The sequence below is a fragment of the Lycorma delicatula genome, chromosome 4 (genome assembly GCF_047948215.1).
Source record: "Lycorma delicatula isolate Av1 chromosome 4, ASM4794821v1, whole genome shotgun sequence".
In the NCBI taxonomy this organism is placed as follows: domain Eukaryota; kingdom Metazoa; phylum Arthropoda; class Insecta; order Hemiptera; family Fulgoridae; genus Lycorma; species Lycorma delicatula.
In genome coordinates this window covers 113,033,843-113,051,128 of record NC_134458.1, presented here as the reverse complement: position 1 = coordinate 113,051,128, position 17,286 = coordinate 113,033,843, and the positions used below count along the sequence as shown (strand labels likewise).

Below are 17,286 nucleotides of genomic sequence, written 5' to 3'. Positions count from 1 at the left end.
AAACGTAGACACACATGATGAACTGATCGCTCGTATTCTCAATTCTGCTGCCCTCATCAAAGAACGTGAAGATTTCATTAGGTTAACAACAGGAAATTTAAAGAAACGAGCTGAAAAAGGCATAGATACCAGTGGTGAAATTTTCGAAAAATTTATTGTAAATCAATAAGGTATAATCCACAGTGCGTATTTTTTTAAATATAAATTGAAAGGATTTTTATTTTTTAAAGGTCTAAATTTATCGTACTACACAACTGTTTTAATTTTTACAAATTCCTAACATTTTTCTTTTAAGTTATATTCTGTTTTGTTTTTAAAGACAAAAGTTGATATTTTTTCATAAAGTTTATTACATCAGTTCTTTCAGTATTAAATTCTGTACATGTTTTAATAATAATATTTATACATTTTTTAGACATTTGATACCAAAGAATGATGACATTAATGATACCAGAGAAAGCAGCGGCAGATAAATGTGAAGAATACAGAACAAATAGTTTAACTAGTCATGCATTAAAAATCTTAACTAGAATTCTATACAGAAGAATTGAGAGGAGAGTGGAGGAAGTGTTAGGAGAAGACCAATTTGGTTTCAGGAAAAGTATAGGGACAAGGGAAGCAATTTTAGGCATCAGATTAACAGTAGAAGGAAGATTAAAGAAAAACAAACCAACATACTTTGCGTTTATAGACCTAGAAAAGGCAATCGATAACGTACACTGGAATAAAATGTTCAGCATTTTAAAAAAATTAGGGTTCAAATACAGAGATAGAAGAACAATAGCTAACATGTACAGGAACCAAACAGCAACAGTAACAATTGAAGAACATAAGAAAGAAGCCGTAATAAGAAAAGGAGTCCGACAAGGATGTTCCTATCTCCGTTACTTTTTAATCTTTACATGGAACTAGCAGTTAATGATGTTAAAGAACATTTAGATTCGGAGTAACAGTACAAGGTGAAAAGATAAAGATGCTACGATTTGCTGATGATATAGTAATTCTAGCCGAGAGTAAAAAGGATTTAGAAGAAACAATGAACGGCATAGATGAAGTCCTACGCAAGAACTATCACATGAAAATAAACAAGAACAAAACGAAAGTAATGAAATGTAGTAGAAATAACAAAGATGGACCACTGAATGTGAAAATAGGAGGAGAATAGATTATGGAGGTAGAAGAATTTTGTTATTTGGGAAGTAGAATTACTAAAGATGGACGAAGCAGGAGCGATATAAAATGCCGAAATCTTTCTTCAGTAAGAAATATGATTTGTTTACATCAAAAATTAATTTAAATGTCAGGAAAAGATTTTTGAAAGTGTATGTTTGGAGTGTCGCTTTATATGGAAGTGAAACTTGGACAATCGGAGTATCTGAGAAGAAAAGATTAGAAGCTTTTGAAATGTGGTGCTATAGGAGAATGTTAAAGATCAGATGGGTGGATAAAGTGACAAATGAAGAGGTATTGCGGCAAATAGATGAAGAAAGAAGCATTTGAAAAAATATAGTTAAAAGAAGAGACAGACTTATAGGCCACATACTAAGGTATCCTGGAATAGTTGCTTTAATATTGGAAGGACAGGTAGAAGGGAAAAATTGTGTAGGCAGGCCACGTTTGTACACCAGTACATAAAATTAAAATAATTCATTCATTAAAAAGATAATAAATAGGAAACAACGCATAGATTGATACGAAACATGAAGTTAAAATAACACTTTTTCATTAAAAGCGTCCCCTTAATTACAATTAAAAGCTTATCATTATTAAAAACATTATTTGTTATGCATACGAATATTCTCGTCTGAAATACAAACAGAGTGATTCAAGATCAATTTTCAACTTGAAATAATTTGTTATCGATATACGGCTATTCCCCGCGGATTTCAGTTTCCCCGGGGAAATAAACTTTTTAAGGCTTATATAAGAAGTAAACTTGACGGTTTCTTATGTATTTTAACCTGCAAAGTTGAATAAAACAGTTATCAGAACTGTATCTTCCATAGTTTAACGTAAAGTAGAAAACGTTTGTGACGAAAAACACGTCTTTTTAAGTATGAAGTAGAATAACTTTGTCTAATGACTAATAAATTTGTAAATTTTATTAAAAAAACTTGTAGAGATTTAAACTCTGATAAAATTTATGAAATAAAGTTTATGAAAAACAAAAAAACATAAATTTTTATTGTTTAAAACAAAAGAACAGAAAAAAGTTATGAATTTGCAAAAATTAAAAACAGCTGTTTTTAGTACAATAAAATTAAACCTTTGAAAAATTAGCATACTAACTGTATGCTTCAAAATTAATTTAATTCTACGCATTGTCATACAATAGTGGTTACGTGTTAATTATAAAACGTTAGGTGGTTTAGTTTCCTTTTTTACACAATCTTGATTGTGTTTAATTATTTAGTTTTGAGAATAAAGTTATGTAGTGTTTTTGGGTTTTTTTGTACTTTAAACCTATATTTTTCCAATTGAATCTGTATTCAAAAGTATTGTAAAAAGTGAGATTCCGTTTTGAATTCATTGTTTTGAAAAATGCCGCATCTCTTCACTCGTGTAGAATATGCTTATATGATTTTTGTGTACGGCTTTTGTAATGGAAGAATAGCTACCCTGGACGAGTAGTTCTAAACCTTAAAGTATTTTATAGAATTTTTAATAATCTTTGTGAGAATGGTTCACAATTGCCGATGTTCATGTTTTATCTGAACGTCAACTGAAACATGGTGATGAAAGGGAAAACATTGTTAAGGTGGATAGATTTTAGTTCTACAACGAGCACACGAATAATTTCTATACGAGTCAACATTCCACAAAGTACAGTATAGAGGACATTACATACTCATAGGCTGTGTCCTTATCACGTTCAGAAAGTTTAACAGCTCCAGCTTTGTAACCATTACAGATGACTGCAGTTTTGTCGGTGGGTTAACAATATTTATCATTTAATTCCGTTAATACTATTTTCGGACGTAGCTACTTTTACCTGTAATGGCATAAACAAAACACGGAATCACGTCGGTAGTCTGAAGAAAACTCACATGCTGTAGTCGAATCAAATTTCCAGCAAAAACCTTTGGTGAACTTTTGATGTGGCATGATCGACAATCAATTAATAGGTCCTTTCATACTAGAAGCACGTGTCACGGAAAGAAATTATCTGGAATTTTTAATCAATGAATTTCTTACAAGCTTAAAAATTTGTCATTGGCGAAAGAATTTAAATGTATCATCAACTTGATGGAGCAGCTAATAAATTTTACAAATGAATTAAGACAATTCTTAGATGAAAACTGTACTGGTAAATGGAGTGAACGTAAAGAAAATTTGCCATCCTTACTCCGTTAGATTACTGTTTATGGGGATGGATATAATGAGAGGTATACAAGAAAACGTAGACACACAAGATGAACTGATCGCTCGTATTCTCAATTCTGCTGCCCTCATCAAAGAACGTGAAGATTTCATTAGGTTAACAACAGGAAATTTAAAGAAATGAGCTGAAAAAGGCATAGATACCAGTGGTGAAATTTTCGCAAAATTTATTGTAAATCAATAAGGTATAATCCACAGTGCGTATTTTTTTAAATGTAAATTGAAAGGATTTTTATTTTTTAAAGGTCTAAATTTATCGTACTACATAACTGTTTTAATTTTTACAAATTCCTAACATTTTCTTTTAAGTTATATTCTGTTTTGTTTTTAAAGACAAAAGTTGATTTTTTTTCATAAAGTTTATTACATCAGTTCTTTCAGTATTAAATTCTGTACAAGTTTTAATAATAATATTTATACATTTTTTAGACATTTGATACCAAAGAATGATGACATTAATGATACCAGAGAAAGCAGCGGCAGATAAATGTGAAGAATACAGAACAATTAGTTTAACTAGTCATGCATTAAAAATCTTAACTAGAATTCTATACAGAAGAATTGAGAGGAGAGTGGAGGAAGTGTTAGGAGAAGACCAATTTGGTTTCAGGAAAAGTATAGGGACAAGGGAAGCAATTTTAGGCCTCAGATTAACAGTAGAAGGAAGATTAAAGAAAAACAAACCAACATACTTTGCGTTTATAGACCTAGAAAAGGCATTTGATAACATACACTGGAATAAAATGTTCAGCATTTTAAAAAAATTAGGGTTCAAATACAGAGATAGAAGAACAATAGCTAACATGTACAAGAACCAAACAGCAACAGTAACAATTGAAGAACATAAGAAAGAAGCCGTAATAAGAAAAGGAGTCCGACAAGGATATTCCTATCTCCGTTACTTTTTAATCTTTACATGGAACTAGCAGTTAATTATGTTTAAGAACAATTTAGATTCGGAGTAACAGTACAAGGTGAAAAGATAAAGATGCTACGATTTGCTGATGATATAGTAATTCTAGCCGAGAGTAAAAAGGATTTAGAAGAAACAATGAACGGCATAGATGAAGTCCTACGCAAGAACTATCGCATGAAAATAAACAAGAACAAAACGAAAGTAATGAAATGTAGTAGAAATAACAAAGATGGACCACTGAATGTGAAAATAGGAGGAGAATAGATTATGGAGGTAGAAGAATTTTGTTATTTGGGAAGTAGAATTACTAAAGATGGACGAAGCAGGAGCGATATAAAATGCCGAAATCTTTCTTTAGTAAGAAATATGATTTGTTTACATCAAAAATTAATTTAAATGTCAGGAAAAGATTTTTGAAAGTGTATGTTTGGAGTGTCGCTTTATATGGAAGTGAAACTTGGACAATCGGAGTATCTGAGAAGAAAAGATTAGAAGCTTTCGAAATATGGTGCTATAGGAGAATGTTAAAGATCAGATGGGTGGATAAAGTGACAAATGAAGAGGTATTGCGGCAAATAGATGAAGAAAGAAGCATTTGAAAAAATATAGTTAAAAGAAGAGACAGACTTATAGGCCACATACTAAGGTATCCTGGAATAGTTGCTTTAATATTGGAAGGACAGGTAGAAGGGAAAAATTGTGTAGGCAGGCCACGTTTGGAATATGTAAAACAAATTGTTAGGGATGTAGGATGTAGAAGGTATACTGAAATGAAACGACTAGCACTAGATAGGGAATCTTGGAGAGCTGCATCAAGCCAGTCAAATGACTGAAGACAAAAAAAAAAAAAAAAAAAAAAAAAAAAAAAAAAATAATATGTTTAACTTATGTTAAAAAAAATTATTTTCTTGTATTGTTAATGTGGAAATATTGACGAGTAGTGTGGAAATGTGTTTTCTATGATTCCATATCTATGATTCAAAATAATTTTGATATGCTTAATATGTTCAATTTATGTTAAAAAATTATTTTTCGTATTGTTAATGTTAATAATTTTTTTAATTTTAATAATATACATGTGATCAGACTACATAGCCCTAGTGCATTTTTTCGTTGTTCCCCCCTTAATTTGAATTGTTTTGTGATTGAGCTTTTATTTTATACTGATTCTACAATGAGCTTTTCAAATTAAATTTTCCTTTTTTTTTAATTTGGAAGTAAGCTCGCAAAATGGCGCCCAATGTGGGGCCTGAATAATCGAAGTGGGTTATATGGTCTGTCTTTTGCTTTGTAAAACAAAAAAATAATTACAATATTTTCTATTAAAAAATTAATAAGCTATAAGAAATGGATTTAAAGCCATCTATGATTAGAAGAAAATGATAGTCTATTAGATAGTAGATTTAAGGATGGTGATATGAGTAGCAATAGTATTGTTGACAGATATAAGGCCTTAGATTTAGATGATAAGGGAAGTAGAGATCAGGGTTTGTGTATAAACAAAGATGACTATGATGATTTCAAATTATTTTTGATCGCTATGCAACAAAAAACTGAAGAAAATTTTACTAGTTTGAATATTGAACTAGAACAGAATATGGCTAGTTTGAATGAAAAATTGGAGAAAAATAATAATAGAATTGAACAAGTGAAAGTAGAACTCACTGAGAATATAAACTCCAAATTTGATTATTTAAATTCTAAAATTGAGGAGACAAATAGAAGATTAAGTGAATATAAAATAAATTTGGACAAGAAGGTACAAAACTTCGAAAAAGAATGTCAATACAATTATAAAGAATTGAAGGAGACTATAAATGTGCATTATGAAGAGGTCAAGCAGAAACAGTTAAATTTTGAGGTTAGGTTTGATGAGATGGTTAAGAAAATTGTGGAGGTAAATGAGAATAAATCAAAAACGATATTTGATAAGATTGATGATGTTGAGAAACAGGCAGTACAAGAAGGAGAAAAAACTAAGCTTATAATTATAAAAAATAAAAAAGAATTGAACAAAAGATTAGTTACATTAGATCCAAGTATGAATCACATTAGTAAAAAAATTATATGTTTGTGAGTCACATTTAGACAAGGCTTTAAGTGATGTTGAGGGGGTTGAGACTAAAATGAATAACAAATTTAAAATGTTTAAAGAAGAACTGGAATTAGATTTAGTCAATAAAAATGTTGTTGGAGAAGTGCAAGTGGAGATGGTACCAGAGTTCTACAATGAGCACAGGGAACCACATCCAAAAACATTTTTAGATCATCTAAAGATGAATTTAAAACAAAAGAGACGGAAATGGGAATACAAAATTGCAAGTATGAGAAAATATTTTAAAGGAGAATCCGAACTTTGGTTTGAGGCACACCATAGAGAATGGGAAGGGTTTGATGAATTTAAGGTATCATTTTTGAAACGATTTTGGTCAGAAAAGAAGCAAGAAGAGTTAAGAGGCAGGATAATGGGGGGTAGTAAGTTTATGGGTCATTACCGGGATGTACATAATTACGTAGTAAGGACTTACAATCAGTCACAATATTTGGATCCGCCTATGCCAATTGCCACTTTTGTAAGAAGTATTGCAAGGCAGTTACCAGAAAATTTAAGACTAGTATTGTTAGCAGCACGGCCTGAAAATTTAGATACATTAGAGAACCTGATTATGGGATGGCAAGAGGACCAGAAATTTAATAATAGGAGTGAACACAGAGGTTTTAGATATAATGGCGAGCAAAGTTATGTCAGACATGATAAATATGAAAGGTATGATAGGAACAGAGAAGGTATGGAAACAATAATGAGCAAAGTAGTAATAGAATTGATCAAAGCAGTGGTGGAAGGATGTATCGCAATGATAATAGCTCAAAGGGAGTAAGAGGAGACGGAGAGCACCAAAATACGGGAAACGGGGTGAGACAGCATTGAGGGAGGCCTGTACAATGTTGTCAGAAGGTCTTAGGCCTATTAAAGAAAATAAGAGAGTAATAAATCGTAATTCTGGATACAGAAAATTAGTTTTAAGTGAATGTTAGTTATAGTAATATTAGTATTTGTTGAGTATCAGAATGTTTTGTTTATTTTTTGTTTTTGTTGTTATATCTAATATAACTGGTGCTTTTATGAAAACAGTGAAATGTAATCTATTAAAGGTTATATAAAAGGGAATTATGTAATTTGTTTGTTATTAAGTATTAAGTCAAATAAACCTATAATGTAGTAGAATTAAGAAAATATATGTACCAGTAGATTAGATGAAATCTGACTTGATAAAAAAGATGTTGTCAACCTGTAATAGAATGAACAGAAGTATTTGTTTGTTGAATTTATTTTTATTATGAATTTGTTATGTTTTGTAATATGTATTCTATTGAGATTGTGATTAAATTATAAACTGAAGATGATATGTAAGTTTTGAGATATTGTTAGTTATACAAATGACTTTTATTAGAGGATTGTTATGTGCATTTTTTATTATTTCTTGTATAAAAACAAAATTTATATGGTAATTCTTTTTTTTGTTGTTCTGATTGGTAAGCCATTCAAAACAACAAAAAAGGGGGGTTCTGTAACCATTCTAAATTTTGTTGGTTACGAACGATATATATATTATGTCATAAAGAAAAAAGTTTCAATATTTTAAAAGGTAGTTAATATTCATTTGGCTTAGCTGATATTAAAAACAGAAAATAGGCAATAGTATTATTATATTATTTTAATAGTTAAATAAACGTAATTAGTTTGATAAGAAATTGTATTACATAACTTTGTTTTTTGATGTATGACATGGTCTGTATAGCCAGACGGTGATGTCATCGTGGACTGGTGTGAGAGCATATACATTCGGAGAAAAAAGTGTGTACGTGTACGAACGGGCGTCTGGCGGGGGAAGCGAGACTGACATTCTTTGTTTTCGAGGCTAGTGTGAATTTAGCAGTCATGGAGTGGAGACGTGTTTTGAGTTGGATAGCACGGAAGTGATGATGTGTTCTTTGTTTGATGAGACAGGACAGTGAGACTGGGTAAATAGGTGTATTCGATGCGAGGTCATCATTATTTTTATATGTGCACATTATTTTTATATGTGTACATTATTTTTATATCCTTATGTATATGAAGAAAAAATTAATGATATGATTCGAAATATATGATTCCATATAATTCTGATATAAATAATATGTTTAACTAATGTTAAAAAAAATTATTTTCTTGTATTGTTAATGTTAATTACTTTATTTTATATTTTTTTTAAATATGACAGACGAGTAGTGTGGGAATGTGTTTTCTATGATTCCATATATATATGATTCAAAATAATTTTGATATGCTTAATATGTTCAATTTATGTTAAAAAATTATTTTTCATATTGTTAATGTTAATAATTTTTTTAATTTTAATAATATACATGTGATCAGACTACATAGCCCTAGTGCATTTTTTCGTTGTTCCCCCCTTAATTTGAATTGTTTTGTGATTGAGCTTTTATTTTATACTGATTCTACAATGAGCTTTTCAAATTAAATTTTCCTTTTTTTTTAATTTGGAAGTAAGCTCGCAAAATGGCGCCCAATGTGGAGCCTGAATAATCGAAGTGGGTTATATGGTCTGTCTTTTGCTTTGTAAAACAAAAAAATAATTACAATATTTTCTATTAAAAAATTAATAAGCTATAAGAAATGGATTTAAAGCCATCTATGATTAGAAGAAAATGATAGTCTATTAGATAGTAGATTTAAGGATGGTGATATGAGTAGCAATAGTATTGTTGACAGATATAAGGCCTTAGATTTAGATGATAAGGGAAGTAGAGATCAGGGTTTGTGTATAAACAAAGATGACTATGATGATTTCAAATTATTTTTGATCGCTATGCAACAAAAAACTGAAGAAAATTTTACTAGTTTGAATATTGAACTAGAACAGAATATGGCTAGTTTGAATGAAAAATTGGAGAAAAATAATAATAGAATTGAACAAGTGAAAGTAGAACTCACTGAGAATATAAACTCCAAATTTGATTATTTAAATTCTAAAATTGAGGAGACAAATAGAAGATTAAGTGAATATAAAATAAATTTGGACAAGAAGGTACAAAACTTCGAAAAAGAATGTCAATACAATTATAAAGAATTGAAGGAGACTATAAATGTGCATTATGAAGAGGTCAAGCAGAAACAGTTAAATTTTGAGGTTAGGTTTGATGAGATGGTTAAGAAAATTGTGGAGGTAAATGAGAATAAATCAAAAACGATATTTGATAAGATTGATGATGTTGAGAAACAGGCAGTACAAGAAGGAGAAAAAACTAAGCTTATAATTATAAAAAATAAAAAAGAATTGAACAAAAGATTAGTTACATTAGATCCAAGTATGAATCACATTAGTAAAAAAATTATATGTTTGTGAGTCACATTTAGACAAGGCTTTAAGTGATGTTGAGGGGGTTGAGACTAAAATGAATAACAAATTTAAAATGTTTAAAGAAGAACTGGAATTAGATTTAGTCAATAAAAATGTTGTTGGAGAAGTGCAAGTGGAGATGGTACCAGAGTTCTACAATGAGCACAGGGAACCACATCCAAAAACATTTTTAGATCATCTAAAGATGAATTTAAAACAAAAGAGACGGAAATGGGAATACAAAATTGCAAGTATGAGAAAATATTTTAAAGGAGAATCCGAACTTTGGTTTGAGGCACACCATAGAGAATGGGAAGGGTTTGATGAATTTAAGGTATCATTTTTGAAACGATTTTGGTCAGAAAAGAAGCAAGAAGAGTTAAGAGGCAGGATAATGGGGGGTAGTAAGTTTATGGGTCATTACCGGGATGTACATAATTACGTAGTAAGGACTTACAATCAGTCACAATATTTGGATCCGCCTATGCCAATTGCCACTTTTGTAAGAAGTATTGCAAGGCAGTTACCAGAAAATTTAAGACTAGTATTGTTAGCAGCACGGCCTGAAAATTTAGATACATTAGAGAACCTGATTATGGGATGGCAAGAGGACCAGAAATTTAATAATAGGAGTGAACACAGAGGTTTTAGATATAATGGCGAGCAAAGTTATGTCAGACATGATAAATATGAAAGGTATGATAGGAACAGAGAAGGTATGGAAACAATAATGAGCAAAGTAGTAATAGAATTGATCAAAGCAGTGGTGGAAGGATGTATCGCAATGATAATAGCTCAAAGGGAGTAAGAGGAGACGGAGAGCACCAAAATACGGGAAACGGGGTGAGACAGCATTGAGGGAGGCCTGTACAATGTTGTCAGAAGGTCTTAGGCCTATTAAAGAAAATAAGAGAGTAATAAATCGTAATTCTGGATACAGAAAATTAGTTTTAAGTGAATGTTAGTTATAGTAATATTAGTATTTGTTGAGTATCAGAATGTTTTGTTTATTTTTTGTTTTTGTTGTTATATCTAATATAACTGGTGCTTTTATGAAAACAGTGAAATGTAATCTATTAAAGGTTATATAAAAGGGAATTATGTAATTTGTTTGTTATTAAGTATTAAGTCAAATAAACCTATAATGTAGTAGAATTAAGAAAATATATGTACCAGTAGATTAGATGAAATCTGACTTGATAAAAAAGATGTTGTCAACCTGTAATAGAATGAACAGAAGTATTTGTTTGTTGAATTTATTTTTATTATGAATTTGTTATGTTTTGTAATATGTATTCTATTGAGATTGTGATTAAATTATAAACTGAAGATGATATGTAAGTTTTGAGATATTGTTAGTTATACAAATGACTTTTATTAGAGGATTGTTATGTGCATTTTTTATTATTTCTTGTATAAAAACAAAATTTATATGGTAATTCTTTTTTTTGTTGTTCTGATTGGTAAGCCATTCAAAACAACAAAAAAGGGGGGTTCTGTAACCATTCTAAATTTTGTTGGTTACGAACGATATATATATTATGTCATAAAGAAAAAAGTTTCAATATTTTAAAAGGTAGTTAATATTCATTTGGCTTAGCTGATATTAAAAACAGAAAATAGGCAATAGTATTATTATATTATTTTAATAGTTAAATAAACGTAATTAGTTTGATAAGAAATTGTATTACATAACTTTGTTTTTTGATGTATGACATGGTCTGTATAGCCAGACGGTGATGTCATCGTGGACTGGTGTGAGAGCATATACATTCGGAGAAAAAAGTGTGTACGTGTACGAACGGGCGTCTGGCGGGGGAAGCGAGACTGACATTCTTTGTTTTCGAGGCTAGTGTGAATTTAGCAGTCATGGAGTGGAGACGTGTTTTGAGTTGGATAGCACGGAAGTGATGATGTGTTCTTTGTTTGATGAGACAGGACAGTGAGACTGGGTAAATAGGTGTATTCGATGCGAGGTCATCATTATTTTTATATGTGCACATTATTTTTATATGTGTACATTATTTTTATATCCTTATGTATATGAAGAAAAAATTAATGATATGATTCGAAATATATGATTCCATATAATTCTGATATAAATAATATGTTTAACTAATGTTAAAAAAAATTATTTTCTTGTATTGTTAATGTTAATTACTTTATTTTATATTTTTTTTAAATATGACAGACGAGTAGTGTGGGAATGTGTTTTCTATGATTCCATATATATATGATTCAAAATAATTTTGATATGCTTAATATGTTCAATTTATGTTAAAAAATTATTTTTCATATTGTTAATGTTAATAATTTTTTTAATTTTAATAATATACATGTGATCAGACTACATAGCCCTAGTGCATTTTTTCGTTGTTCCCCCCTTAATCTGAATTGTTTTGTGATTGAGCTTTTATTTTATATTGATTCTACAATGAGCTTTTCAAATTAAATTTTCTTTTTTTTTTAATTTGGAAGTAAGCTCGCAAACTCTAACAACACAAAAGGGACTCCTGAAAATTGAATGTTTTCTGTGCAATGTCACTACAGAAAATTTACTGGCCATTCACATTTGCTGACTGTAACTTTTGTTACACTTGCTAACAAGAATTGCATATCTTGATATGCTATGTACATGATGTTTTCCTCAACTGTAAATGAACCAAAAAATTTTATTTGGCAACAAGATGGAGGTGCACCTCCTCACTGACAACTCTATAGGATCAGTTGAATAATGTTTTCCTAAACCACTGGCGTGGTTGGCATGGACCTGATGACAGGGCTTCTTTGTTGTAGTCTCCAACATCATCTGATCTGACCCCATTTATGATTTTTTTCTTTGGTATTTTATAAAGGATAAAAGTGATTTGACTTAGATAAAAGTGATTTTATGTGGAATAGTGACTTGTCAAGTTCTGATTCTGATATTATCGATGACACTGATAATGATGCAATCATCCTCCAGATGATATAAACTAACCACCTACATCATGTTTGGGGAATAAAATGATTTTTTAGGATTACTCAGATTCCAATTTAAAGAAAAAAATTTTACTAGCCCTCCACAAACTACACCTAGGCCTAAAGGCAGACCTCGTAAACAGGCGATGACAATTCATACCATGGCTTAGAGGATGGGAGAGGGTGGGCAAATGTTGATGAAAATAATGATTTAGGTTATCAAAATAATTTTAATTTTCAAGAATTGCCAGGGCTTCAGTCCTCTGAGTACTGCACAGCTGAAAGCAATGGAAAACTACAGCTGCTTCTTTTTCCAAGAAAATGTAGCTCTCTGCATTTTCATATAGCAATGATGGAGGCGCCTTCCTTGGTAAAATATTCTGGAGGTAAACTAGTCTCCCGTTTGGATCTCCGGGTGGGGACTACTAAGGAAGGGGTCACCAGAAAATTAAAAAATAACATTCTACGAGTCAGAGTGTGGAATATAAGAAGTTTAAAAAAGGTTGGCAGGTTAGAAAATTTAAAAAGGGAAATGGGTAGGATAAATGTAGATGTAGTAGGAATTAGTGAGGTTAGGTTTCGTAATGAACAAGAAGATAGGGAAGAGAGTAGAGTATTTCAAAATGCATAGCGATAGTATCATTGTAATAAGGATAAAATCAAAACCTAAACCGACAACGATTGTTAATGTCTATATGCCTACAAGCGCCCATGATAATGATGATGATGAGGTAGAGTGTGTATGCGAAGAAATTGATGAAGCAATTAAATACGTAAAAGGAGATGAAAATTTAATACTAGTTGGAGATTGGAATGCAAGCATTGGAAAAAGCAAGGAAGGAAATATAGTGGGTGAATATGGGCTGGGCAAAAGGAATGAAAGAGGGGACCGATTTATAGAGTTTTGCATGAAGTATAATTTAGTAATTGCCAACACTCAATTTAAAAATCATAATAGAAGAATATACACTTGGAAAAAGCCAGGCAATACTGCAAGGTATCAGATAGATTATATCATGGTTAAGCAAAGATTTAGAAATCAACTCGTTGACTGCAAAACTTACCCTGGAGCAGACATTGGTGATAATAAAATGTAGATTGGGGTATAAAAACCTGAAGAAAAGGTGTCATATGAATCGGTGGAATTTAGAGAAGCTTGAGGAAGAGGAGGTAAAGCAGATTTTTGAGGAGGACATCGCAAGAGGTCTGAATAAAAAAGATAAGGTAGAAAATGTAGATGAATGGGAGAATGTTAAAAAGGAAATTATTAAATCAGCAGAAGCGGACTTAGGCGGAACAAAGACAACTGGTAGAAAACCTTGGGTTTCAGACGATATATTGCAGCTGATGGATGAACGTAGAAAATATAAGAATGCTAGTGATGAAGAAAGTAAAAGGAACTATCGACAATTAAGAAATACTATAAACAGGAAGTGCAAACTGGCGAAAGAACAGTGGATTAAAGAAAAGTGTTCAGAAGTGGAAAGAGAAATGAACATTGGTAAAATAGACAGAGCGTACAGGAAAGTTAAGGAAAATTTTGGGGTACATAAACTAAAATCTAATAATGTGTTAAACAAAGATGGTACACCGATTTATAATACGAAAGGTAAAGTCGATAGGTGGGTGGAATATATTGAAGAGTTATACGGAGGAAATGAATTAGAAAATGGTGTTATAGAGGAGGAAGAAGTTGGAGAGGATGAAATGGGAGAAACAATACTGAGATCTGAATTTAAGAGAGCATTAAAAGATTTAAATGGCAGAAAGGCTCCTGGAATAGACGGAATACCTGTAGAATTACTGCGCAGTGCAGGTGAGGAAGCGATTGGATAGATTATACAAACTGGTGTGTAATATTTATGAAATAGGGGAATTTCCGTCAGACTTCAAAAAAGGTGTTATAGTAATGATACCAAAGAAAGCAGGGGCAGATAAATGTGAAGAATACAGAACAATTAGTTTACCTAGTCATGCATCAAAATTCTTAACTAGAATTCTATACAGAAGAATTGAGAGGAGAGTGGAAGAAGTGTTAGGAGAAGACCGATTTGGTTTCAGGAAAAGTATAGAGACAAGGGAAGCAATTTTAGGCCTCAGATTAATAGTAGAAGGAAGATTATAGAAAAACAAACCAACATACTTGGCATTTATAGACCTAGAAAACGCATTCGATAACGTAGACTGGAATAAATTGTTCAGCATTTTAAAAAACTTTCAAATACATAGACAGAAGAACAATTGCTAACATTTACAGGAACCAAACAGCAACAGTAATAATTGAAGAACATAAGAAAGGTAGTCTGACAAGGATGTTCCCTATCCCCGTTACTTTTTAATCTTTACATAGAACTAGCAGTTAATGATGTTAAAGAACAATTTAGATTCAAAGTAACAGTACAAGGTGAAAAGATAAAGATGCTACGATTTGCTGATGATATAGTAATTCTAGCCGAGAGTAAAAAGGATTTAGAAGAAACAATGAACGGCATAGATGAAAATAAACAAGAACAAAACAAAAGTAATGAAATGTAGTAGAAATCACAAAGATGGACCACTGAATGTGAAAATAGGAGGAGAAAAGATTATGGAGGTAGAAGAATTTTATTATTTGGCAAGTAGAATTACTAAAGATGGACGAAGCAGGAGCGATATAAAATGCCGAATAGCACAGGCGAAACGAGCCTTCAGTCAGAAATATAATTTGTTTACATCAAAAATTAATTTAAATGTCAGGAAAATATTTTTGAAAGTATATGTTTGGAGTGTCGCTTTATATGGAAGTGAAACTTGGACAATCGGAGTATCTGAGAAGAAAAGATTAGAAGCTTATAAAATGTGCTATAGGAGAATGTTAAAAATCAGATGGGTGGATAAAGTGACAAATGAAGAGGTGTTGTGGCAAATACATGAAGAAAGAAGCATTTGGAAAAATATAGCTACACAAAGAGACAGACTTATAGGCCACACATTAAGGCATCCTGGAATAGTCACATTAATATTGGAAGGACAGATAGAAGGAAAAAATTGTGTAGGCAGGCCACGTTTGGAATATGTAAAACAAATTTTTAGGGATGTAGGATGTACGGGGTATACCAAATTGAAACGACTAGCACTAAACAGGGAATCTTGGAGAGCTGCATCAAACCAGTCAAATGACTGAAGACAAAAAAAAAGCCAGGGATTAAATATAGTCTACCCCATAATTCAAAACCAGTTGAATATTTTAAGTTATTTTTTACGATTGGCTTGTTAGAAATGTTTATTAAACAAACCAACAATTATGCTGAAAAATTTCTTGCCGAGTATGCCCAAGATCTTAAGATCACAGGTTTAAAATTGGAAACCTATGTCACTTCTTGAAATACAAGCATTTAATGCTGTTTTGAATATGGGAATTATTAAAAAGCCCATCATCTACAGCTACTGGTGGGCATATTCCACCCAATGTATTTCATGGTTTGAAAGAATGTTCACTAGAGATAGACTTCAAGCTATACTTCAATTCCTTCATATGGTGGACACAACCAATTTACCTAATCCCAATCATAAGGATTATGACCCTTGCTTCCGTTTCCAACCTGTAACTGAACACATGAATTGGCTGTCAAAATTTTACTATACACCTGGACAATATTTTTCAGTTTATGAAAGCATTATTAACACAAAAACATACACACAACTCTTACAGTACATGCCAAAAAAGCATCACAGATAGGGTGTGAAGCTGTCGATTATCTGTGATGTTATAAGAAAAACTGCTTAAGTTTTTTTGTGTACCTAGGTGTGGAAGGAAATGATAAAAAAGAAATGCAGGAAAAAGGATTAGCCTATACAGTAGTGATTAAATTATTACAAATGGGAGGATATCTAAACAAAGGATATCATATATTCATAGATAATTTCTTTACATCCATTAAGTTAGTCAAATACTTATATTTACAGTTATTGTTTTCGTTTCAATGAAATGAAAACAAAAAAAAAGAGGCGATAAAGTAATAATTGATGGTAAATCACAAATGATAAGACATAATCAACACATGCATATCAGACCAGATGCTCTATGTTTATTTAGATCACAGGAAAACAATAAAATATTGGAAAAAAGTTATATTTAATATTTTTTACCAAATCATTCTTAATTCTTATATTTTTTATAAACTAAATGTAGATAAACCTTTATCCAGATTAATTTTTACATTATCAACAAAATGGGTACAAATGAAGATAGACAAATACATTTACTACATTTGAACGAATCTCCCCATGCTCCTCATACGTAACAGCCTGAGGCAGGTGGTCATACAAGTACAGATAAATTTTTTGAGCGAATACCAGGAGGCAAAGAAAGAAACTGCTGTGTTTGCCGTGCAGCAAGTACAAAAGCAGGTAGAAAGAGTTAACAGTCGACATATATATGTAAAAAGTGCAAAAAGGTTTTGAACACTAAATGTTATTCATTTCATCACTACTAAATTAAAAGTTATTAATCATTTTTGTAGTAATTAAGTTAATTTTGTTTTCCAGTTTATTTATTGTATTTACTTTACACTATTAAATGATGATAAGCCTACTCTTATAACAAGACATAAAGAAACATTGTGTCAAAAAAATTCTTAATGCCTT

The 17,286-nt window shown here is 31.1% G+C and overlaps 1 protein-coding gene across 1 annotated transcript; it reads left to right on the top strand.

Moving 5' to 3' along the window:
• The first annotated feature begins 6,418 nt into the window (after nucleotides 1-6,418).
• Nucleotides 6,419-12,076, top strand: LOC142323760 (uncharacterized). Its single transcript, XM_075363940.1, has 2 exons — nucleotides 6,419-8,320; nucleotides 11,429-12,076. The coding sequence occupies exon 1, from the start codon at nucleotides 6,424-6,426 to the stop codon at nucleotides 7,174-7,176; it is 753 nt and encodes a 250-aa protein (XP_075220055.1). The 5' UTR covers nucleotides 6,419-6,423; the 3' UTR covers nucleotides 7,177-8,320; nucleotides 11,429-12,076.
• Nucleotides 12,077-17,286: the final 5,210 nt, after the last annotated feature.